Source organism: Alexandromys fortis, unplaced genomic scaffold (assembly GCF_014885135.2).
Source record: "Alexandromys fortis isolate MF-2015 unplaced genomic scaffold, M_Fortis_MF-2015_v1.1 scaffold_133, whole genome shotgun sequence".
Lineage (NCBI taxonomy): Eukaryota > Metazoa > Chordata > Mammalia > Rodentia > Cricetidae > Alexandromys > Alexandromys fortis.
Window position 1 is genome coordinate 441,459 of NW_026068030.1, and position 25,351 is coordinate 466,809.

Consider the following 25,351-nt stretch of genomic DNA (forward strand, 5'->3'; position numbering starts at 1 on the left):
AACAAATATTCAGGTTCATTTTGTATGGGGGGCCTACAGAAGTGGGTCCATTCCACTTTGACTGAAGAAGAGCTTACGCCTACTCTTGTTCTTTCAAAGTTATTGACAAGAGGTCTGCCTTGAGAAGTGACTACAAACAAGATATCCCAACCTAGGGTGTGGTTACTTGGTTTTTAGATATTAAGACGGCCCATAGAGGTGAATCTGCTCCGTCTTGATCATACGTCAGAGAATTCAAGCTTATTCCTGCTCCTTCAGGGAAATGACAGGAGGTTTAACCCAGGGAGTGGCTTCCTACAGAATACTTGGTCTCAGGTGTAGTTGCTGCATATCCTGCCCAAAACAACAGAATGAGTAATTTTTCATTTGTATTTTAATAAATAAAGTTTGCCTGAAGATCTGAGAGTAATACAGCCCCACGGTCAGCCTTACAGACACTCCTTCATTCCAAAGTACTGCAAGCCTGTTAGACAGGAAGCTTAATCACAAGGCCTGCGAGAACCGCAGCAGGCTCTGTGTTCTGTTGAATATCCATAGAAATAAGAGGAGGTGAAGTGTGCTTGAATCTTGCCAGAAAGAGTAGCTAGAATTACAGGGTCATGGAGGACTTGTGACCACTTAGACTGGCACATCGGATGAATCCCAATGCTTGCTGCCCTTGCCAGCTAGTCAACCATATCTTGGTCAATATGAAGTCTCTGAAGGATGTTTTATTTGGTATATTACAAACTTTTCCAAGTAATACATGCACAAGGTAAAAAAATTAAATAATACAGAGGACCTTGAAATGAAAACACAGTTCCCACCCCACCCCCTTCTCTAATCCCATTTCCCAGATGCTTTTTAACAATATCTATTTTTTGGATCTTCTTGGTGGCTAGCTTCCTACCTTTAAATAACATGTTTGAACAATAATCTCTTGACTTATTAACTTTAGACAATCTTTAATAATTCACCATTACAAAAGATAAGGATTTAACGTACAACTTCTCCACTTTTCCCTTACCTGCCTTTCTCCAAATGTTTAATAGATATGTCATTCTTTATTCTTTTGAGGGTCTAATGTTTAGCACTGACCATATAGCTGTGTTCCATTAATTGAACAGTTTGTGTTCAACCCCACTTTGAATATTCAAGTAGCCCCACTCTTCCCTCTACTCCTCTTCTCCCGATGAATCCAGCCTCCACTCTGCTGTCCCTCAGCAGGATAATGTCACTTCCCACTTCTGTTCTGTTCTTTCAGGCTTTGTTCCTAGGTGATCAGAACACTAAAGACCTATAAGTGGCATCTACATTATTTTGGCTAGAAAATACTTTTTACCAAGATAGGTGGACAGACACACATATTTCTACACTCCCAATGTCATATGCCTGTTTCACTGGAAACAAAACTTATCTATCTGCTGCCAATGGCCAATCAAGTCTCTTCTCATAGCCCATTCAGAATCCTATCCCATTCTATCTCCCTGCACAGTTGAGCCTAAATTTCTTGACATATTCTTTATTTTTTTTCTTCTTTTTTTGTGATAGAAGACTGTATGTCTTCCACCTCTCCAAATGCCTCATTTACTCAGAACTACTCTGGCACATTCTTCTCGGAGCCCAATGGTTGTGTTTTTTTTTCTAAAATGGGTCTATTAGATAACTCCCACTCCAGACTAAGACATCCTGGGTGAGGTCCACCAGTGTCCAGGACCACTTTCCTTCTTTTTTGGGACTTTAATCCTCTTTTTTTTTTTAACATGGAAAAATTTCCTTAATAAGAGCAGAGGAGGGAAAGAGGGTTTCTAAAAACTCACCTGCCAAAAGCAATCTTTAATTCTACATTACTCTCGACAATCTGACCCATATGGAGTTTCAGAAACAAGCATTTTCAAAAGTAAAGTAAATCCACTGCTCTTTTGACTTCTAGCCTTCAGTGCCACAGCTGAAGTTGCCAGACACTTCTCATCCAGGTTTGGCACAACTGGTTTCCTTTCTCTGGGCACTTTGAATATGTCCTAGCCCTACTGTTTCATTTTTTCTTAGCACTGTACCTAGATGTAGTTGGCATTGGGTCCCCTCATCCTAGTGTTCCTCCAGTCTTTCTTCTTCTCTGTTCATCCATGCTATCTATGTCCTGTCTTCTGGGAACTCACAGTGGTTAAACAGTGATTGTCTATTTCTCTTTCTTTCCTTCCTCTTGTTTTTCTTCCTATTACTTCATCTTGTTGCATATGTGGGGAGATTCATTCTATTTTACTTTCCAGCCTATCTACTGAACATTTTTGGCAGTCTTATTTTGCTTTAAAAATGTTCAAAATTTTCCCTTTGTATATTATCTTACAAATGCCCTTCAGATCTCCCTGGAGAGATGGCCAAAATTTTAAGGAATTTTTTTCTTTGTGAATTTTGTTTACTTAAGTTTATAATATTTTTTTAAAATCGTTTTACATCTAAGTTGTTATTTTTGGTAGGAGTCTCCCTTGGTTCCTTCCATGCATGGAATTCCTGTCAGAAAGTCCACATTAAGAACCTGTGCTAACTATTGTCTTTTAAAAGAACACCTGTTTCTCCAGCAAATCTCTCCTATGACTAGATTCCCTGGGTATGTGAACAGGAGTCCCACATCTCAGAAGAAAATGAACAAAAAGGCTAGGGGGCCACTTATTTCCATGAAAAGAGTATCCTTTGGAACACTAATTCTTCCCTCTCCTCAGGTGGTTTATTTGATTCCTTTATTCAAACAACAATAACAATAACAGCTTCACTAGTACCAATGGTAGATTTTCTGTGTTCTATGTACAAGGGTTGGGGTAGAATAGAACGGGTGGGTCAATTTACAACTGGTACAATTATTTAGTAGCTAGACTTTTCTAGTGTTCAAGTCTCTTTGGGGTTACGATGGTCAGATCAGTGTATTCTGTCTGAAACGTGCCTTCATATTTCCCATTCATTAGCAAGCTTCATTTACTTTATCTCTTCCAGAAATTTGTTGCGATCTTCTTCAACCAAACGCTTTTTTAGTTTTCTTTGCTGAGTGTCTCAATGTCTCAATTCTCTTTTGTATTCCTTGTCTTCGGTTTCAGTGGGGCCTGGGAAAGGAGGGAAGGCAAATGCACAGGTTTAGTTCATCATCTTAAATGGGCAGCACCACTGGAAGCTTTCGACAGGGAAAAAGCATAGATAACTTTACTGAAAAGACCCAGGCTTTTCAACTGAAAGCAGATTAAAGGGGCGGGGTGAGAACGGAAACAGATTAAGCCGGAGGGGTGAGAATGGAAAAAGCTTATCCTAAAAGATTGAAGATCCAATTTTCTCTCTGCCAACACGAAGCATTTGGGACTTCGGGAAATCAGGTACTTCACTAAAATAGATCATGATTCAAAATCCAATAAACTCCAAAATGCTCTCACGTACTCAGGGGAGAGTGACAAACAGTCTGAATAATCAGAACCTAAAGAGTTGCCTGATGCAAATGGCTCACCACATTTCTACCGGGAAGCACTTTAGGAGTCTGAATTAAATTCTCCCTCTCCGGAGATGTTCCGGAGAATCAGAGTCTTTTTGTCCTGCTAAGGTTAGATAAGGGCTAAGCCTAAAGAGCCCAAGCTCTGGCAAGCAGGAGGATAAATGTTCTGTATTACTGATTTGTTTCTTTATTTGGCAATTCAAAGCACCACGATTATGAATACCCAATCTGCAATCAGAATGCTTGGCTTCAAACTCATAGACCTATGAGTTATTAGCAGTGGAGTCCCACATAATTGACTTAATCTCCATAAAATACAGTTCTCTTATTCATAAAATAAGAGTGATAATAATTTCTACTTTGAGATTATTGGGAAGAATAAGTGATAAACCTATATATGGGAACCAGTACAATGCCTGGCACATACTTAATAGCGCATAATTAAAAAAATTTTTATAAAGATTGAATGTTTGTGTTCAAAATGCCTCAGTGATAAATATCCATGAAATAAATCTAGAATTGAGAAGTTGCATGATAAAAAAACACACACATAAACTTTATAGTCTGTGCATTCACCCACTTACAAGCTATAGAAATAAAACAGATTAGACTAAAACAAATTGAAAATAAGAGGGAACACTGGTTATGCACAACATCAATACTAGAGGCAAGCACTCATTAAAACTACGAAAGAAACTTTAAAAGAAAATGGGGGAAAACCAAGAGATCTTTGAATGTGTAGTAACTAATGAAATTTGGGTTTGCTTTGTGAAATTATCTTTCTCCAAAGTAAAGGTTTCTGTAGATGTGTAATCAATAACCCTTGACAGCAATTGTGTCTTGACCCTCCCTGTGGAAACATATCAAAAGCTGGGTATCTATTGTTTGCTAACGCTAAACACTATCTTACGATTGTTCTGGTTTTTGTTAAGATCTCCACTCGGGATTTTATCAAAGAAGGAATTTGAACTGAAAGAACTGGGTAAAGAGGTCAAATATAAGTAGCTGTGAAAGAGAAAAGAAAAAGGACTGCATTGTGAAACTGGGTGTGGCTGTGCACACCTGTAACACCAACACTTGGAGGCTGAGGATGAAAGATCACTGAGTTTGAAGCAGCCAGCTCTACCTAGATAGAGAGGCCTGGTCTCAAACAACCATCGAAAAACTCCATTGTGAGTGTCGAATCCTTTCTTTATATTACTAAAGCAAAGTACCAAAATCATCTTAGGGGTTGGTATGTGTAGTGTAAGATAGAGTAGGGCAGATAAATCATTTCTTTTAAATATGTTTAGTGTGTTTATGTGTGTATCACAGAACACATGTGGAGGTCAGAGGACAACCTGCAAGAGTTGGGCCTTTCCTTCTACTAAATGAGTTCTGAGAATTGAACTCAGGTCTTGAGTCTCGGCAGCAGGTGTCTTCACCCACTGGCCCTCAGTAACAATTATGCACTGTATATTAAAAAAAAACAAACAAACTATAAATGATTTTGAAGGCATTTTGTCTGAAGAAGTGATAGATGCTGGAGTAGACAGATGCATTTTATCCAATTCAGATATAAAAAACTGTATTCATACATTAGGCATTACATGGCATCTTGTTAATATATGCCAGTTTTATATTTTCATATATCAGCTTAAAAACCTTAAAGGGCTATGACCACATCTGTTAATACCACCTAAAAGTGATGTCTAGCTCTATAATAATTTTGGGTTAATTAAATATGACATTTTCTCACACCCTTTAACTGCTATAATCACTTTTAGAGACATTGCAAAGCTCAGTTCTCCCAATAATCATATGAAATAGATCCCAATTTATAGGATGAGATCATAGAGCCATGAACAAGTCAAGGATCTTGCTGCCAGTAACATACAAATGGTCAATAAAAGACCTAGTGTTTGGGCACCAGGAGTCTGCTAAGAAAAAGGTTGCTGTTAACCTCTGAGCTGTGGAAGAGAATGACGGGTCAGCACGAAATGAAGCAACCCTTAGTCGGCATGCACCATATAGTTCACAAGTTTCTTAAAAACCATCAGTCAGACACTCCATGACCACCCCAAGAGGCAGAGACTTCTATACCTATCTCGAAGCCAACGGAAAGACTGCCCTCTATGGCCCGTCACGATAGACCAGTGGTCAGCACAGACACAAATGCCCATGCTCCCAGCACTGGGCCAGTACAGGGTCAGGAGGGTGCCTGGGGAAGGGCAAAGGGGTAGGGCTCCTAAACACAGGCCTTATTCCTAAAAAAGTCTGGCTTCACTTTTGTGCCGTGTTCTTAACCCGCTTCGTAGAGACAGAAGTCAGGAGTAAGAAACAGGAGCAATGAATTAAGAGGACAAAGCCAGAACTTTAGAAGACAGAGGTAGAGGAGTAAACCCCAGCCTCTGCCTACCTCCCCAAACCTCTCTACCTGCCACCTCGATGGGCACTCCTTACATCTGTGTGAGGAGGTACAATTTCATTATATTTTCCTTCCATTCAGGCAGATAGGCTAGGCTGGTAGCCAATTCCTTCTGGATGGGCCAGGCCCAGGCCTCAAAGAATGGAGCCAGGTTCTTCTGCACTTGCTGGGAGAACAACTTCACCCACAGATTCATTTTGTCGACATTGTCTGTCGGCAAGTTGGTCTGGTTTCTGTACTCAGTGAAGAGACGAATAAACGGCTCCCAACCAAAGGCCTCTTGGAGCTAGAAGGGAAAGTTGAGAAAGCAGGTGAGACGCCCAGTCTACCAAAATAAGGTGCAACACACACACACACACACACACACACACACACACACACACACACACACACACAAGTGAAGTTAGTCAGTTCAGCTTGCTAAATTTAGCTTTTCATCCACCACGGATCATTCTGTGTGTGGGCCTCAGGCCCTCCTCTCTCATTTACTAATCTCACTAATCCCTCATCCTAATACTTATTCACAAGGCCACTAAAAATAGTCTTTGGGGGGTAAGTGAATCAGGTAGACGTCTATAGATAATTATAACAAAGAACGAGAATTTTAGAAGTTATCATCTTTAGGAGCCACTGGAAAAAGCTCATACTTGACAGAGCCACAGGGCCTGTTTAAAAGTAACCTTCATGTGGCTACTGGAACGAGCCTACTCTAGCCAGGGTCACACGGTTTTGGGGTTCAGGGGCCTCTTGGCAGTTATTAGAACAAACATGTCTTCGCTTCATGGATGAGCACATAAGGAGAAAGTAGCACTGAGCATGGACAGTGAAGGGTTGGAACAGGTGGGGGAACCAGAATAAATCATGCTGGGCTTAAATCCAAGATGACATCACTCCCCAGAGTGATCTAGGGACTGATCTAGACACTGGGGCTGAAAAATTTTTGAACTGAAAGTCAGTTCAAAGGCAGGGTGAACCTCCAGATCCAAGGCAGAAAAGAGTCTTGGATTGCCTATATACAGTGGAATCCCTAGCAAAGCTTTAGCATAGCAAAGCTTTCTAATAGCAAGGAAAAAAATGAGTCACAACCTATCATAGAATGAGTGAGGAGGGTGGCCTGAGAGCTATGAAGTAGGAGAGGTTGGTTTCAATCACTGGTATATTTATTTGCCTTGAAAGTCACAGAGAATAGAGTGTGTTTATAGGACTCCATGTAACTCAACCAGATTTAAGATTTCTCAGTACTATGCACTATTTACCACACTATCGGAGTATAGTTGATATTATTAAGCCAGTGCAGGGCTGTACACTTCGTAGGGTCACACAAAGTACTGCACAGAGAGCCATCATTACGTGCTGCTAGCCCTAGACTCTCTCAGGGACTCCTGTGGCTGAATGTGGGAAGCTGAAAAAGTAGGTGGTCCCCAGGGTCACTAGCTTATCATTTAACCATGTGATCTTGGTGCCCTACCCCCCTTGCCTTACCACCCTGCAGTCTTTCCCAGTACCTGTAAGTATGTTTCCAATGCAGTCCAGGCATTCCAGTTCTTTACATTGGGCCCCTTGCTTAGGTAGATTCGAACTCTCTTTTCCCGAACAGGGGGCCACAGGGCAATATTGGCACGGCTTCGAGGTATTCCCAGGACCGTTTCATGCACATAAACACACCACAGGTTGCAGGTGGCTTCAGTAGTGTGTGGCGGGAACTCCCACTCCTGCCTCTGCTGGTTGCGGCCCAGCTCATGCACAGGGCCCCACAGCCCCTTGGTCCTGATGAGTTTCTCACTGATGAGCTCCTGCACTGACTCCAGATGGCACATGATGGGGTACCCGGCATGCATCCAGCCTGGGGATATAGAAGAAGGGCAGGTCAGCATCCTCTCGTCTCGTCATTAAGTCTGTCTGTGAACTGTTTCTTTTCCAAAGGACACAGTAGCCCCCGGCTCCTTCTAACACCCCTATTGCTCCAAGAGGTCATTCAAGCCCAGACCACTTCCAGGTTTTCTTTGTGCTCATTCTACAGTGACATTTTCATCTTCCTTCTGATTTGAGCCCTGGAGGAGTACAGGTTGCTGAAGGCCATTCATGCTGCTATTTGAGTGTCCTGCTTTTATGGGGGGGGGGTGGTGATGGTAACCATGTGAGACTAATTTATAACCCTTTCTCAAACTCTCTGAAGATGCCTCTGCCCCGTCCTTCCATGTGGGATTACCTACATTGACAGCACACTGCAAGATATAGTCATGCAGTGTAAAAATGAGGATCTAGAAAAATTTCCATGGTGCTTCCATGCTTGTACCCACCCCCTGTGTTTAGGCTTCTGGACTCATTTTCCAATAGCTCTTTGTTCTGAGTTTTCCAGTTACCTCAACAAGGTTAAGGCCCTCTGCCGTATTTTCAAACTTCTTAAGATACTCAGGTGGAACCTGACAAAGATCAAGTGGCATCTTTTGATTTCTTTGATTACATTTCTTGACATGCTAACTGAAGCTAGTATTTATTTTGATGTAATTTCTCCCATGTCCATTTAAACCACAGGGAATATAACTACATGTCTTGCTAGCAAAAAACCATTTTTACTCTCATTGCTTTAATGGCTGTGGAAAGAAGGAAGAAAATACTTGGGGAAGCAAGTGTCACTCAGAATACCCACCGACTGAGATCTGTACGTCAGCCACAATCCTCTGAGGCAGACGCAAAGGGAAGGGCTCACCACCCAGCCTCGCCACAGCCTGCATCACTTCATCCCAGAGGCGGAGCAGTGGCTCAGGATTCTCCAGAGCTCGAAGATTTGCAGTTGGCACAGTCAGGATGATGTTGTCGGTGGCTAGCTCTCCCCATGGACCAGGATGTTCCTGGAGACGCCTCTTCCATTCTTCCTGGGATGTCTCCCCTTTCAAGAGAGGCAAAAGATTTTGAACCGTCCTTAAGTCCCTTAAGTTAAAACATGCTTACAACTTGAACCCCAGATGAGAACCCCAAGATGAAAGCCATCCCTTTTCTCCACCCTTCTTGGAAGCCCCTATGGGTATGATTTAATTTACCAAAGCAGAACTTAAAGAAACCAACCACCTCCCTCCACTGGTCTACCCCTGTCTCCTGTACTAAAAAGCCCCAGAAACTTCTTCATTCTCAGCTTCCCACTTCTCAGCGTGCCCTTATAATGTCGACTCACCTAACTTGTAGTATGGAGCACGGACAGCCCCCTTCACGGTGATGGGCACAGAGCCCAATTTGCTATTCTGAGGCACGATGATATAAAGGAGACCACCCCAGAGGCAGGTGATGGATTTCATGGGCTTGTCCAAACAACACCGGTTAATCACAAGGGGGCCTCGGAAAAGCTTGCTGGCCCTGGTCAGGTCATCAGTATGACAGCCAATTTGTATCTGAAGCAGAGAAATCACCCTCACAGTCACATGGAGTATGTGTGGGTGGTAGAAGAAAGAACAGGAGATGGACCCAGGAAGGGGATTAGGCTATGACCCCATGTACCATTCATGATGTCATGTATGGTAGTCATAAAATAGCATTTCTTGAGTTCATATGTCCTAAGTTATGAGACAGAAAATAAGGTAATATTCACTGACTGAATGCTTATAGAATGTCAGGGAACCTTCTATCGAGGTCTCTTAGTTCTAATTCTATTATGTAAGTCAAAAGAACAAATTTTAAGAGCAGCGATGGCTATTCTGCGGCAAGATGATTTAAGAGACCTGGACTCCAAAATGTATCATTTGATATATTTCGTTATATATCAAAGCAAAGTTTCCTCACCATTAAGAAGGGAAAAGGTATTTAAAAACTGTATTGTCAGTAGTGTGTTATGCAGATCCTATCCAATGCCAACTAGGCTAGCCAGAGCATCGGGGTTCTGCAAGAGCATCAGGCTTCTGCATCACATGGTGAGATGGGGAGTGGCTCTACCTTTAGATCAGCAGCAGCAGCATCTTCAGGCAAGGAGACCTCTATGATTTGCCTTCCGGGTATGTAGAGTCCGGTGCTCATCCAGCAGTATCGCGTGCCTGCCAAAGCACAGGAAGGGCAGACTGCTCCATATAGTGCTGCACAGACCCCTCATGACGTCAGCCACTCCTTCCCCCGCAATACTGCTCTGATTCTGCCAAACACTGCCTAATACCCAACCTTTATCTTCCTGAAGAGGAAGATAGTGAAGGATAGTGATGACCCTCTTCAGGTGATCAAACTTCCCAACACTGCAGCAATCTCATGTCCCTATTTTGCTGATGCCCATAAAACTAAGCTTCCATCCTCCTGCCGTCGTACCTGGATTGGTGCAGTTGACATCCACGGTGATGGGAGACTCCGAGGGGCGCAGATAGAGGCTGCTGTACATGTCTTCAATTTCTGGGACTAGTAGTGAGAGATCACTTCCGGAGTGGGCCAGACCTGTGGCCAGGGAAAGCATGGCCCCCCTACAACAGTCATTGATTACAGGGTTCTCTCGGGTTGCCACTGGGAGCCTATAGCGGCTCAGCAGCTTCCGCAGAAGTCGGTGCACGGACATGTAAACAGGGACCTCCTCTGCAGGAATCTGCAGGAAAGCTGCCCCATCTGGTCCCAGCTTGGCTAGCCAGCCCTTCTCCACATTCCCTCTCTTCCTGCCCATTATCACTTCGAACTCTGCCAGGGTGGAACGGAAGTGATAGGTCCTTATTCCTGCTTTAGGGGTGCGGAAGGGGCCTGGGTTGAGGCTTTGGCTTGTGATGCTGATGCCAAAAGGGTTGAGGAGCAGGTTTCCTGGGAAGCGAGCCAGAGGGGACACACCTGGGTTCTTAAAGGCCCACCACCAGGCTTGGGCTCCAACAAACAGCCCGCCACCCTCTGCTACAAACTCTTGCAGCTCCTTAACGTCTACATCACTTGTGGGTTCAAAGCAATAGACACTTGCATCACTGGTCAGTTGGGGCTCAATGCTGGTGTCTATACCCCCTACTGCGAGTAGACCACTTAGTGTTCTCAGCTCTGTCTGTACCACAATCTTGCCTCTGCGGCCCCCATCCAGCCAGCGGACAGCATTGAGCAGAAATGGGCCAAGTTTACCCACTGTGAATAACACCTTATGACCAGTTACAACCACTCTTCCCCGGCCATAGCGGGCAGCGGCTATCACACAGCCATGGTAGGTATCTAGCCCTAAGGGAAAAGCCAAAGACCCATGCACTAGAAGCTGGGATGGGAAACAGTCCGAGTTGGTGATGTCCAGCTCTGAGATGCCATGCAGAAGTTCATCTCTGTCTTCTGAGAGGTCATCATCACAACTGTGAAAGAAATACACACTCCTGATTAGAGGGGCCACTCTGCATGCAGTTCCTTGAAGGCTATGACACAAGGGTCCCAACACTTTCACTAATATTGTTATTTTCTTTTCTTTCTTTTTTTTTTTTCAAGATGTTGTGGAAGATTTTGGAGAACTGAGAAGATGAACATTTTTTTTTGGAAAGAGGGCACAACTCTGACCATTAATTCTGTTATGCTCATTTTCAAATCACCAATTCTTCAAAGGAAATTGCACGGAAAATCTTTCTGTGTTTACCAGATACTATATTTAAGGCAGAACAGTGCAGACTTAAGTTCACGCTTATTCCACCCATGTATGTATTCCAATATGTGAAGAATTAGGCGAGGAATCATGTTTTTATTCTATAATGAACCTCAGGTATATATTCACAACACTAATCTGATAGAGAAAATGGCTGGGATAAAAGCAGAGTTAGTGGTGCCAGTGAACAGTCAGGACCTCAGAAGATGGAGTAGGAGGCAGTCATAAGCCTCAACTCTTATGAGACCTGCGGTCCCTTAGTGGGAGGGAGTCCCATGTCTGAACACCGCCTGTCTGCAGCTTGCCCAAGACGAGAGCAGTGCTACATGCTGTGCCATTTTGCTCAGCACCAGCGTTTTTCCTGTGCATAACCCACCCCTCCCACCATGAGGACCTCAAGCCACCTCCAAACTCCAAAGGGAGATTGAGCCCTTGATGAGTAGGATGACCTCCACATGCCCGCAACTCCAGAATTAAATCTGTCACTTCTGCTAGGTGTCAAGCTATGACAGGAGCCGACATAGAGGAGATACAAAATGCGTGTCAGATAGACAATGGATTTTTAGCTCCTGTACTGTACAGAGCTCTGACTAATTGGCAGGGAAACTGGGGCCTTGCTGCAGACTGGTCCTCTCCTTCCTTGAGGCATCAACCATAAAAATCTTTAACTATCTCTTCTTGCTCCGATTTTCTTCTCTTTCACACAGCATTCTGAGATGGGATAGAGGTTACTAAAATGAAGATAAACTCAAACTATCACCTGATCAAGGCACACTCAGCAAGCTGGAAGAGGGGTATTTATGTAGGACACAGCATAGATGGAATCAGCTGAATCAGAAACCTTTGCTAACAGAAGAATCTGGAACGCATACAGAACAGAAGAGAAGATGGAGAAACAGAAGAGCCAGGATTCTCATTTGTTTGGGAAAATACCTCCCAGGAGCCAGTAGTGATCAGCCAAGAACTTCAGTGCACTTGACAATGGACAAGATCACCTCACCTCACGACCATACATACATATGGTCAACAGGTCTATGAGAAATTTGCCACCACTACTCACCAAGAAAGTGGAAATCAAATCCAGAGGGAGGAATCTCTCCCCATCTATTAGAATGAGTACTCTCAAACTGCCAAAAGATAGCAAGTCTGACGAAGATGTGAAGAAAGGGGAGTTCTTGCACACTGCTGGGAGGAATGTAAACTGGAGAGCCATTATAGAAAATGGTTTGCAGAGACCTTGGAAACCTAAAAGGGAGCTACCACATGACCTAGCCAACCCTCCATTGGGTGTGTACCCACAGCACAGCAATAAGAGCGGTGCCTTCCAGAGACTCCATGTTCCTTGTAGCATTTTCATAATAGCCAAGAAAAAGAAGAAAATCTCAGGGTACCCAGTGATAAGAAGGGAACATGTTACGTGATGTTTGGGGGGAGGACATGACTTCATGTCTCTCAGGTAACATTTAGGAATGAGATGGCTGAGATGCTACCCCTCTTTCCATGTTATATTCTTGTACATTGTCTTCCATAGGCCATCCCTGCCTAATGCAAGGTTGCAAGAGTTTTTGTTGTGGTTGTTTTTGGTTTGGTTTTCTTGCTTTTGTTTGTTTGTTTGCTTTCTGGGCTATCATTTACAAGTTTTCCAGTTTTTCTTTTGTACTTGAGTCCAGACCTTTGTTTGAGTATGGTATCAAATACAATAAGGGTCAAAGTTCATCTTTCCCATTATGCTATGTGGTTGTTCCTGAACTTTATGTTGAGAACACGGCTTTATCCTCATTGAGCAAGTCTCTATGAACTAGATAATTTGTTTCAGTGGCCGATTTGTCTACCCTGATGCAAGAAGCACAGTATTTCAGTCACTTCGCTCACTTCACCTCACGTTGCCACACAGGCATTGTATCATACATGTAGTAATTGCCTGAAGATCAGAGTGCAAAGATAGCCACACAGGCCAGGCAGTAGTGGCACACACCTTTAATCCCAGCAGCCACACTAGTTAGCCATAGAGGTTGGGCGGTAGTGATGCAAGCCTTTAATCCCAGCACTAGAGAGGAACATAAAGAGGGATGAGACAGGTACTCGCTCTCTTTTCAGTCTGAAATTTTGTAGAACTCTCTAGTGGTTGGCTGATTTGCTTCTCTGATCTTCAGCTTGAACCCCAATATCTGTCTCTGGATTTTTATTATTTATGCTATACATACACCCACCAAAAGGGTGACCATAGTGCAGTGAAATAGTCTGTGAGAGGAAGGTGAGATGGCTCAATGGATAAAGGTCTTGCTGGCACAAGGGTAGGGACCTGAGTTCAACCCCTGACATTCATGTAAAGGGCAAAGGATGGAACAGACTCTGTTGTCCTCTGATTCCACAAGTGTGCTGTACTCTTGACACTTTATTTTCCATGTCTCTCTCTCTTTCACATACACAAATAATAATAATAAATTGTTAAAAGACAGATTGAAAGACCACATTCATAATCCTTTTATTAGAATATATTGTACAATTCTTAGATTTTTATTAATAGCTATTGTTATACTCACAATGTACTTCATTTATAAATTAAACTTTAGTTTAGGGCTGGAGAGATGGCTCAGCGGTTAAGAGCACTGCCTGCTCTTCCAAAGTTCAATTCCCAGCAACCACATGGTGGCTCATAACCATCTGTAGTGAGGTCTGGTGCCCTCTTCTGGCCTTCAGGCATACACACAGACAGAATATTATATACATAATAAATAAATAAATATTTAAAATTTTTTTAGTATATTTAGGTATGTAAAGAAAAAAATCTGCCTCCTGATTTTTAATCTCTTTTTCTTGCCCCACAGTGCTCATAAATGCTTTCTATACAATGATGAATAGAAAGACGGCACCAGTATTAGTCTTGCCTTGTTCTCATTTCTAAGATAAACACACTGCTGCATCTTTAAAGAATGTTTTTATAGCTGGATACAAAGGCACACACCTGTAACCCCAGCACTTTGGAGGTGGAGGCAGTAGGATTTATTAAAGTTCCAGGACAGATTTGGCTGCACAGTAAGCTAAGACCAGACTATGCTATGAGACCCTTTTTCAAAAATCCCAACAAAACAAGGTAAACTAACAGAACAAAGTGAATGTCTTTTTTTAGACTGAAGAAATTATTTTTTATACTGAGTTTTTCAGTGTTTTAGCATGACCAAGTATGAAATCATCTCAAATGCTTTGTGTATATCTACTGAATTGTATAATCTCCTTTTCTCCAGTTATCATGCCAAATTAATTTGGGTTCTGATTAACAAACCAGCCATTTATAAGTAGGATGGTTGAGTTTTGTTTTATTCTTTTGTATATTAAACTATTTCAGTTGTTAATATTTAATCAAGAACATTGTTCCAGGCTATTGTGGTACACATCTTTAATCCCAGCACTTCGGAGACAGAAGCAGGTGGATCTCTATGAGTTCGAGGCCAGGCCAGCCTGGTCTCCAGAGCAAGTAACAGGACAGCCAGAACTATAGAGAACTCTGTCTTGAAAAAAAAAACAAAAACAAAAACAAAAACAAAAATAACTTTGCATTTATGGGATATTGCTCTCTAGATTTCCTCTCCCTTTAAAAGTGTCTTTCATGGGCTTTATTTCATTTTGGTGTGTGTGTTTGTGTGTGTGTGTGTGTGTGTGTGTGTGTGTGTGTGTGTGTGTGTTTGATATGGCCATTCCTCTATCAACCACTTTCTGCCTTATTTTATACAATAGGGTCTCTTGGTGAACTTGAGCTCACCAACTGAGCTGGACTGCCTGTCAGCAAGCCCCAGACATCCTTCTGCTCTCCTTACTCAATGCTGAGATTACAGGTAGACTACCCTGACTAGCTGTCTTCTTCTTCTTCTCCCTCTCTCTCTCCCCCTCTCCCTCCCCCTTCCCCTCCTCTTCCTCCTCCTCCTTCTTCTTTGGGGAGACTCCTGGGAATCCAACTCAAGTCCTTGTGCTAACACAGAAAGCTGTTTATCTATACAAATATCTTTAGCTAACAGGTAGTGAACACTGGACCATCCAGCATTCAGGATGATGAGGTCGAAGTGATGATGATTCGTCGAAGGATGGTATGTATTTCACATTGAGCTCTGCCAATGAACAAACATCTCTCACTTTTTGATTATTGTTATCATTATCATTATAGTTTTGTTATTATTATAATAGCTATGATATTAAAATATATAATTATATATACTGTATTTTTATATAAACATATAGTAATTATATAATATAATAATTATTATTACTATTTACAACGTTTCACTATGTAGTTTTGGTTGGCCTATAACTCACCATGTAGCCTGGAACTTACAGTGCAGAGATGTAGCAATATCTGCCTCCTGAGTGATGGGATTAAAAGCACGTACCACCATACCTTGAAAACTGTATATTTTTTACTTGCTTTACTCTTAATGTCTTCTAGAATTCAATCCAGGAAACCAACTTCCACACAGAACTGGGGTGATTTAACTACCATTCAATTTATTTTAGTATACATTGTCTCTTTTCTTATGTTTAACTTCAATATTTGTGTCTGATGTGGGATTCCCGTCTGTATTCTGTGGATATGTTTTATTACCACTATTTAATAAAGAAACTTCTTTGGCCTATGGCAAGGTGGAATAGAGCTAGGTAGGAAAACTAAACTGAATGCTGGGAGAAACAAAGCAGAGTCAGGCAGATACCATGTAGCTGCCAAAGGAGAAAGACACTAGAACCTGATTGGTAGACCACAGTCTTGAGGTGATACATAGATGAATAGAAATGGGTTAATTTATGATATGAGAGTCAGCTAGGAATATGCCTGAACTATTGGCCAGTGTTGTAATTAATATAGTTTCTGTGTGATTACTTGGGTCTGGGTTGCTGGGAAACCAATGCACAATTTCCATTTACATAAAGGCATTCAGTGTGGGGGCAATGTGCATTCATTTAACGCCTAAGTTTTTAAAAAAAGGGGGCTTCTAGACCCACAAAAAATGAGAGTCAATTTGAGCTTTGTGGTATCTGCATATTTTCAGAAAGGCTCTGTTTGCTGGTAGTGAGCAGAGGCATGGCTCCTTTAAGAGAAGGCTTCCTGACTCAGTGTTAGCAGCAAAAACTGCCTGATTTGTGCTGGCAGCATGAAAGGCTCTGGCTCTTCCCAGAATTTCTGCTACAGAGCACTTAAATGGGGTTTGTGAGCAGCTTGTTACAAATTGCTTTATGGCAACACAGACCCACTGTGTCCCTGGATCTGGGGCAATGGGCATGGCTCATAGAGGTGGTGAACATACATCTGCCATGTTGAATGGAGCAACAGGCAAAGCCACAGCAATAGTCCTAACCATGCTGCTTAGCATTAAAAAAAAAAAAAACCTCTCCATGTCAGAAAATGATTACAGATACACAATAAGACAGACTCAAACAAAAATACCTCTGAATGTGTCACAGTGTTAGATAACTGTACATGGGTTTAGGAGAGAAAGAAGAAAGAGTATAGACAGTCATAGATTAAAGGAGTAAAGATAGTAAAATAAATGTTAAAATGTAATAGATTAAAAAAATAAGTCCTGTAAAGATGGAATATACACAGAGAGTCTGTATTATGTGTATTACTGTGTTTTCATTGGATATTTTACTATTAATGAGTTAACTGTTGAAAAACATTTGATTCTGGGGCCTGCTAAGCTAAACCAACATATACATTTAAAAGGTATCATGACTTGAAAATCTGACTCTAAGGATATGTTACTTGGAAAAGAGATTCTGTTTCTGTTTTTATAGAAGATGAGAACCTGTAGATTCCTTCTAAGCTAATGTGGTTTGATGAAACAAGACCACCTGAAAGGTCTCCATGAACCCTAAAGTTACTTCACCTAACAAACAGCAGGAAGCAGTTTGGAGAAAACTATGCCCAAATTCCCAGAATGATTGTTTATCAATGTTTGTTTTCATTTAAAGAGAAATATGATAAAGAAATGAATACTTTACTTTGGTATGGACTTTGGTTTATTGATATAAAATTTAAAGTCAGTTTTTTATATGTGTATTTGTACTCTTATTTAAGGTATTATGTTTATATAGCTCATTTAAAAATGCAATGTATAATTAAATATTTCAGATTAATAGGTAGTCATTTATAGTAGTCAAACTTGTAGTCATGTTAGTTATGTTTTCTAGATATACAGAGATATATTTCAGTTAGATAGATAATCTTCAACACTTCAAAGATCTATAGAATATGGCATTTAAAAAGTTTTAAGAACTTAGACTATACTTGACATACATCTTCTCCTGGCAGTACCAATTACTTCAAGAAGAGGATGGGCACTGAAGAGGCTCCTTATGGTGTTGGTTAGCCATTTGAGCAAGGAAGTGGTCTTGATGGTATGTTATATAAACTGGACATGCGGGACCCACAGAAAAATGACTGCTGAACTTGCCTAAAGAAGGTGAGAGAGTCCTTCAGAGTTCCTACTTCATGAAAGAGTCTGCCACATTATAGAGGATACAAACAAAAGTAACTGAAAAACTACCAATGTAGGCAAAACAGTCTCTCAAATTTCCTGCTTCATGGAAAAGTTTGCCAGATATTATGGGCCTATAGGCTGAAGATGAATGCAACACCATTACAAAAGAAATTTGGGTGACTGTCCAGGCAACAAGATGCCTCTGTCTATTTTAGAGTTTTGAAAGTTGCTTATAATTCACTTCCTGTTTACTAAGGTAATATTATATCCTTCTGGTGTCTTTGGTGGAGTTGAAGAAAGTTATAGTTTTCCCTAGTTATGATAAAAGATAAATTAGATATGATGCTTTAGACTCACAAAGAATTTTTCTAACTGTAATTTTTGCTTGATACTTATTTTGTTATATGTAATTTTTACTATGTCAAGGTTAAAACCTTTCTTTTTATTTGGACAAAAAAAAAAAGAGATGATGTGAGATTCCCCTCTAGATATTGTGAATATGTTTTATTACCATTGGTTAATAAAGAAGCTTCTTTGGACTTTGGCAGGGTAGAATAGAGCTAGGCAGGAAAACTAAACTGAATGCTGGGAAAAAGAAGGTGGAGTCAGGCAGATGCCATGTAGCTGCTGAAGGAGAAAGATGCCAGAACCTTACAGGTAGGCCACAGTCTCATGGTAATATATAGATTAATAGAAATAGGTTAATTTATGATATAAGAGCTAGCTAGAAATATGCCCGAACCATTGATCAAACAGTGTTGTTATTAATATAGTTTCTGTGTGATTTTTTTTTGGGGGGTCTAGACAACCAGGAAACCAATGGACAGTCTCTGTTTACATGTGTCTATCAAGAAGTCTGTCCATTTCACCTGAGTTATTGAAGCATTTGCTGGTATAGATTATACAAATTCTCTTATTACCCTTTTAATATCTGTAGATCCATATTAATGATCTTACTTCTTTTCTTTACATTTTTAATTCTCCTTTATTGTCATGATCAGCTTATCTCATGGTTATCACTTTGCTGATTCTTTTCAATCAAACAATTATTGACTTTACTGATTGCTCTATCCTACATATATTCAGCACAGAACTACCAATAACCTCTAACAATCTGCAGCTCCTTCTTGCAAATATTCATTTATACCTACCCCAATGATGTGGGAGGTGATATATGCTCTGAATATGTTTTATTGCCATTGGTTAATAAAGAAGCTGCTTTTGGGAAATGGCTTAACAGGATAAAGTGCTGTGGGACCAAAGGTCTGTACCTTGTCACTTGTATTTTAAATAAATGCTGATTGGCCAGTAATCAGGCAGAATGTATAGGTGGGGTGTCCAGGCAGGAAGTAGAGGTGGGTCAACGAGAATTCTGGGAAGAGGGAAGTTTTAGTCTGCAGTTGTCATGCAGACAGAGAGGAAGTCAGACACAGAGCAAGCAAGATGTGACTGCCTCACCAAAAAAAGATACCAAGCCACATGGCTAACACAGACAAGAATAATGTGTTAATATAAGACATACGAATTAATTAATAAGAAGCCTGAGTACAAGGCCAATTAGTTTATAACTAATGGAGATCTCTGTGTGATTTCTTTGGAGCTTAACAACTGCGAGACCAGGAGGGACAGTAACTTCTGTCAAAAGTAAAGCCAGGCTGAAAGAGATATACATAAAGAGAGTAGGCAGAGTCAGTGAGAAGACACATTGCCACTGCCAGAGACAGACACCTTTCCTGGAGCCCACCAAAACTTTCCCCATAGACCACGACCTCATGGTAATGCACAAATCAATGGAGATGGGTTACTTTAGGGTATAAGAGCTAGCTGGAAATATGCTTAAGCTATTAGCCAAACAGTATTACAAATAATATAGTTTCTGCATGATTATTTCAGGGCTGGGCAAGTGGGAATGAACTAACAGCTTCCCCCAACACCCTGATGTTTTCTAAGTCACTTGGGGACACAACTTGCAAAACTCAGAAATCTCTTATAGTAATCTGAAAGTCAAAAGATTCTTCTGTGGATAATATCATTTCACTAATATTCAGGATGGAAGGGACACATATAATGTCAACTTGAAGGTTGGCTCATTTAGGTTTCAACATGGTATTTAAGTGAATGTGTTTAGGGCACTTGAATATGCAGGCTATGATCACTTGTTGAACATTCATTTCCTTGTATGCCTATTGACTTTGGGAACACACAGGATCACACTAACCAGATCTGAAGGGAATGGTACCTAAAAGGGTAACCCAGAGGTTGTATCCCCACACTTTCCTTCTAGGTGGAAAGAGTTGGAAGGACATTTTAAGGACACACTGTACAGCTACTAGCTTTAGATCCATTTCCAAATTCTTCTGCACTATAATGCATCACATCTTATTTGGCTTTTTAAATGTCTTCTAGATATTGTCATTAGAGATACTCCCATGCCATTCATTCTCAAATCTTTGTAACTCAGTCTTAAGATACGAAATAATATCTGAAACAATATATTCAATAAATTCTGGAATAACTAATGGGTAAACAGATGGTTTGCACTTCTTATTGAAGCCCTAATTTGGGGTTAAAATGAGACAAGGTGACTTCTTTCCAAAAATAGAGAGGACACAGTTTGTCTGATTAATCTGTTATGAAGATTGATTAATTTAGCTTATTTATCATCCTTCTAAAGGCCTCACTGGATCCTCCTCACTTTGTTCCCTCTAGTTGGAACTAACAGTGTTAATTTTTATGAGAAAGCTAAGAATTTTTATGTATAATGGAAAGTGACCTAGTGACGTTTTCTGCTCTTGAGAGGACCACATCTTTTAATATTCCACATTCCTCAATCTAATCATACACCTAATGAATGTCTGCTAAGTGCTTATTAATCTGCTTCATGTACAACACCATATGTGTATAAAACAGATCGGGATACACTCTCTGGAACCTTCAGTGAAGCTTGCCCCTGTACCAGCATCTGTCATCTTCATTCTTAGATGACCATTTGACCCCAGAGATAAAAGTCCTCTTCCAAAGCCTAGCATTATACATATAACTGTACTGTCTCTTTTAAACTCAACTTCCAAATCTACAATTTTCTGTTTCCTTCCTAAACCCATGCAAACATTTCCAAATACTCATCACCTTCCAGACTTTGGCCCATAAGATTGCTCTATGATTTTCTTTTCCTAATATTTTCCTTTTCACTGTAAGGAAATCTTCTATGAATATCCCTGCCAAATCATGGCAATTCTTGAGGTAAACAATATTTTTATTAAGCTAAGTGCTGAGGAATATCAGATTTTGTAGGAATTCTTCTCAAAGAGAAAAGTGGATTGGTCTGTGGAGGTAGTGTCAATGAAACCTTGCCCATCCTGAGACTCGGATTATTTTTTTTTAAAAAAATCTAATTGACTGTAGCAAATACATGTCTATTCTTTTCTATTAAGTCTGGAAGGAACCCACAGATGGAATCATGTCTGCATTTAATATGAGGCCAACTTCCCATCGTGGTAAGATACTCACCTAACTAAGACAGGGATCTTAGGCATCTTCTTAGAGACTTTATAGAAACTTGTGTCCGCTTTAATTTCAGTGAAGTACACACCAGCTACACTGGTCACCAGATTCCCAGGAAATGTGAACAGAACTCTTTCATCTTCGCCCTGGTTAGCCCAATCCCAGGCTTGGCCTCCTATGAGCAAGCCCCCTCCGCGTTTCACAAACTGGACTAGTTTGTCAGCCATGGTTTCACTGTAGGCATCAATACAGTAAACTCCCAGGGAGTCATTTACTTCAGGTTCAATTTGTGAGTCTATTCCACAACTCTCGAGGATTTTCACCAATGGTTCTAATGCTGGGTGTATGCCAATGGGAGACTTAGAGGAGGAACGGAGCCATCCCACAGCATTGACAAGGAAGACAAAGAGCTGGGTTTCCACCAAGTAGTCATCATGAGCTAGTACAATCATGCGACCTCTGCCATAGGAAGAGGCAGCAATGATGACCTGGCCCATGTCATTCACCATCACAGGAAATGAAGCCTCTCCAATAAGAAGCAGTTCACATGGGACAGAATCCTCAGGGATATCCCAGCTTGTCACTCCAGTCATAAGGGACTCAAAGGCAGCAGAAGGAGTCGCCATGGTTCTGTTGGTTTCTACAGAGAAAAAGACCAAAGACCCAGTTTAGCAAAGAATGATTAAAGAATCAAAACCCAAGCAAGGTACTTCTACCAGCTGTAGCAATGACATTACTGTGTAAAAAGATGAACACTGAGACAACTTGAGTCTCAGTATCCATGTATTTAATTCATCCTCATGATCAAACTTAGAGAGTGCAAGATTCTCTTCCACCACAGAGGGAAACAACACAGAAAGAAGAGATGATGGTAGAATTGTGTCTCCCAAAGACAGTAGCTTGATTTCCTAACCCTCTGTTATCGATGAATGCAACTTGTTTTGGAAATCAGGTCTGGAGATGCTACCTAGTCAACATGAGGCCATGTTGGATTTGGAAACTGAGGGATTGGCACATAGAGTTGAGTGCTATATGGAGACAGAGAATGACGAGATGTGTCTGAAGACTGATGAATAACAAAGCTTGCTGGCACAACCCAGAAGCTATACGAGAGGCATGGTACAAATTCTACCTCTGAAACTCCAGAAGGAATCAGCACTACTGAAGCCTGGGCAGGAATATTTTAACCCTCCAGAACTGTGACCCTTTAATAGAGTTCTTCATGTTGTAGTGACCCCCCCCACCATAAAATTGTTTCATTGCTACTTCATAACTCCAAATTTGCTACTGTTATGAATTATAAATATCTGATACTCAACCCCTATGAAAGGGCTGTTTGACTACCAAAGGATTGGGACCCCCAGGTTGAGAACCACTGCTCTAGAACTTTGCAGATATAAAATAGCATCATTTTTAAGCCACCCTAATTGTAATCATTTGATGTGGACGCCTCTGAGAACTGGTGCAGTGGTGCAAATTGCTCTGCTTTCGCACCTCTCCCATCCACTTTAGTTTCCTTGCTGGGCTTATTAACTTCAGTTGGGAGCATTTAGAACACCAGGCAGAAAAGTTAGGCATCTCCAGTTTCAGTCAGTCCCAAGCTGAATCAGAGAAACACGAAAGCTCTCTGTGGCTGAATACCACATGCCAGACAACCAGAAGCAGAATGTAGCAAATTATGAAGTTATGGCAGATTCTTCCTTGCACCTAAGACATAGCTGAGAAGAGTGTTGCCTGTATATACCAGATCCCAAATACCCTTCATTGGGAGCTTCGATTCAATGTTTCTCTACAATCTTTCACCAGTGTTCAGTCATGTGCACATACTACACATTTGCTCTTGTACTTGTTTGGTTAAGAGTAAATCACTCACTTATATTTGTGAATAATATGGGATATTCTCAAGGGAGAATTTGAATCTGCTGTTGGGTATTGCAACCATCAGATTGAGCATTTACTGATGGTGACTGCACAGTTCTCTTATTTTGCAGCTAATGTTAAGGCTAATGCTGAGCATAAGGAATAATGGCTATGGCATACATTTTTAAATATCTCTCTGGATACCTGGAAAAGATCTTGACCTGCGTGCTTCGATGTAACATGAGGGCCGGCTTGTTGGGGTTTCTGTCCCGCCTGGTACCCCACAGCCGGCAAGCCCCCCCCCAAAAGGGTTCCCACAGCAGGCAAGTCCCAAAGAAAATCACACAGAGATCTCCATAAGTTATAAAGCGGATTGGCCCATTAGCTCAGTCTTCTCATTAGCTCTTGTAGCTTATATTAACCCATTGTTCTTATCTATGTTAGCCACGTGGCTCAGTACCTTTCTCAGCCAGGTAGTTTACATCTTGCTTCTCAGTGGTCTGGACTGGAATGGGAGGAATGGGCTTTCTCCTTTCCAGCATTCTCATCGTCCTGCCTCTACTTTCTGTCTGGTTGACCTGCCTATACTTCTTGCCTGGCCAATCAGTGTTTTATTAAAATACATTGGCAGAACACAGACATTAAATACATTAAAATACATTAAATACATTAAAATACATAAAATACATTAAATACATTGAAAGAACACAGACAATTCTCCCACACCACTTCGAATTCCACATCCATGGATGGAAAGACCTCTGTCCCAGCTAGCTAATAAACTTAAGTGCCTGCTGAAAAAAGTGGACCGCTGACTTGTGGCATGTACCTAACTTACAGAATCCTTAAATTTGGAGCTGTGTGTGGTGGTAAACTTCTGAAATCTTAGCAATTAGGAAGCAGAGGCAAACTGCGAGAAAATAAAATCCTATTATGTTAAGCCACTTTATGTGCCGTCGTGTAATATGGCTACCTCCTGGAACTGAGACAGTGGTGTGGCCTGTGTCAGGAATTCAAGGGCAGATTTGGCTACACGAGTCTCTGCCTCTGAAACACAAAACACCTTTTCTTGCAGAAAAGAAGAGCTTCTATAGGTAAAATTCATGAACCTAATGCTTTTAGCTGTTAAATACCAGCACTGACTTTTTACCCCTCTCAGAGAATAGCTAACCAGCCAACAGAAGTTAGGGAGGAACTTGCCCCTTCCTCGCCTTTCCTGGGGCCCATAAATAACCAGGACAGCAGCACACTGTGCAGAGAGAGTCACAGTATGTCCACTCTTCCTATTTCTTCCCATTTCCATTAGGCCACAAGCCCTGACAATATCTTCGCTGACAGTTTGCCAGCACACTGTGATTAACCCAATTTGGTTCTTTAGTAATTCATGTCTGGACTGAAGGAATCTTGTTTCCAAGTCTCTCTTGGGTCTGTTCCTACCCTTATTCTTCTGAAAGGACTCTAGCAACATTTTGTCCTTGAAGAGAAATCTACAGAGATTCACCTGTGTCCAGTGGAGATACCCTTCCCCAGTGTGACCTTCCGTACGGTGGGGTGGCAGCTCCTGCAAGTCTCCAGCTGATGCCCTTCTCCCTCGAAGCTATCACCCAAGACAGTCGCAGCTTCTTCTCCCTCCCTCGAGCTCTCAGAGCAGGACAGATTCTACTTCTCTTCCCTTCTTCCCTCAAACTGTTACCTAGGACAAACTCTGCTCCCATTTCCGACTTCCTTTCTGCCTTCCCCACTCGCATCCCTACTGCCACCCTTCTGTCTTCAGGAACTCTACTTTTCTAAGTTAAGTTGTACCCAGAGGAGGAAATTCAAGATTTGCTATGGAAAAAAAAAAAAAAACTAATCAAAGGCACAAGTCAGACAATAGGAAGAATAGGAAGTATAATTAAGGTTATTAAAGGATGAACTAAGATAAAGAGGAGGAGGCAGAACAGAGAAGATGGATAGATGAAGGGGAACATGAAGATAATTAATTGGCCCATCCATACCCCCTTGTAATAAGAGTGGAAGAATTTTAAAAATACATCCATAGATGCTGAATGCCCCACAAAACTACAAATGGACACTAGTAACTGAAACCCGGGAGCGGGCAT

General features: G+C 41.3%; 1 protein-coding gene across 4 annotated transcripts in view; it reads right to left on the bottom strand.

Moving 5' to 3' along the window:
• Positions 1-690: 690 nt before the first annotated feature.
• LOC126515068 (TRPM8 channel-associated factor 1) overlaps positions 691-25,351 on the bottom strand; it is a 43,075-nt gene continuing 18,414 nt past the window's right edge. For 2 of the 4 annotated variants that reach the window (XM_050164414.1, XM_050164415.1), the window contains exons 2-9: positions 21,396-22,029; positions 10,143-11,137; positions 9,783-9,880; positions 9,031-9,244; positions 8,509-8,748; positions 7,364-7,701; positions 5,894-6,144; positions 691-3,074 (exon numbers count right to left, since the gene is read on the bottom strand). In XM_050164414.1, the coding sequence (XP_050020371.1) occupies positions 3,065-3,074; positions 5,894-6,144; positions 7,364-7,701; positions 8,509-8,748; positions 9,031-9,244; positions 9,783-9,880; positions 10,143-11,137; positions 21,396-22,015 (2,766 nt within the window). In that variant the 5' untranslated portion in view covers positions 22,016-22,029 and the 3' untranslated portion in view covers positions 691-3,064. Of the gene's footprint in view, positions 3,075-5,849; positions 6,145-7,363; positions 7,702-8,508; positions 8,749-9,030; positions 9,245-9,782; positions 9,881-10,142; positions 11,138-21,395; positions 22,030-25,351 lie in introns of all 4 variants that reach the window. The other 2 variants (XM_050164416.1, XM_050164417.1) reach the window with 2 other exon arrangements.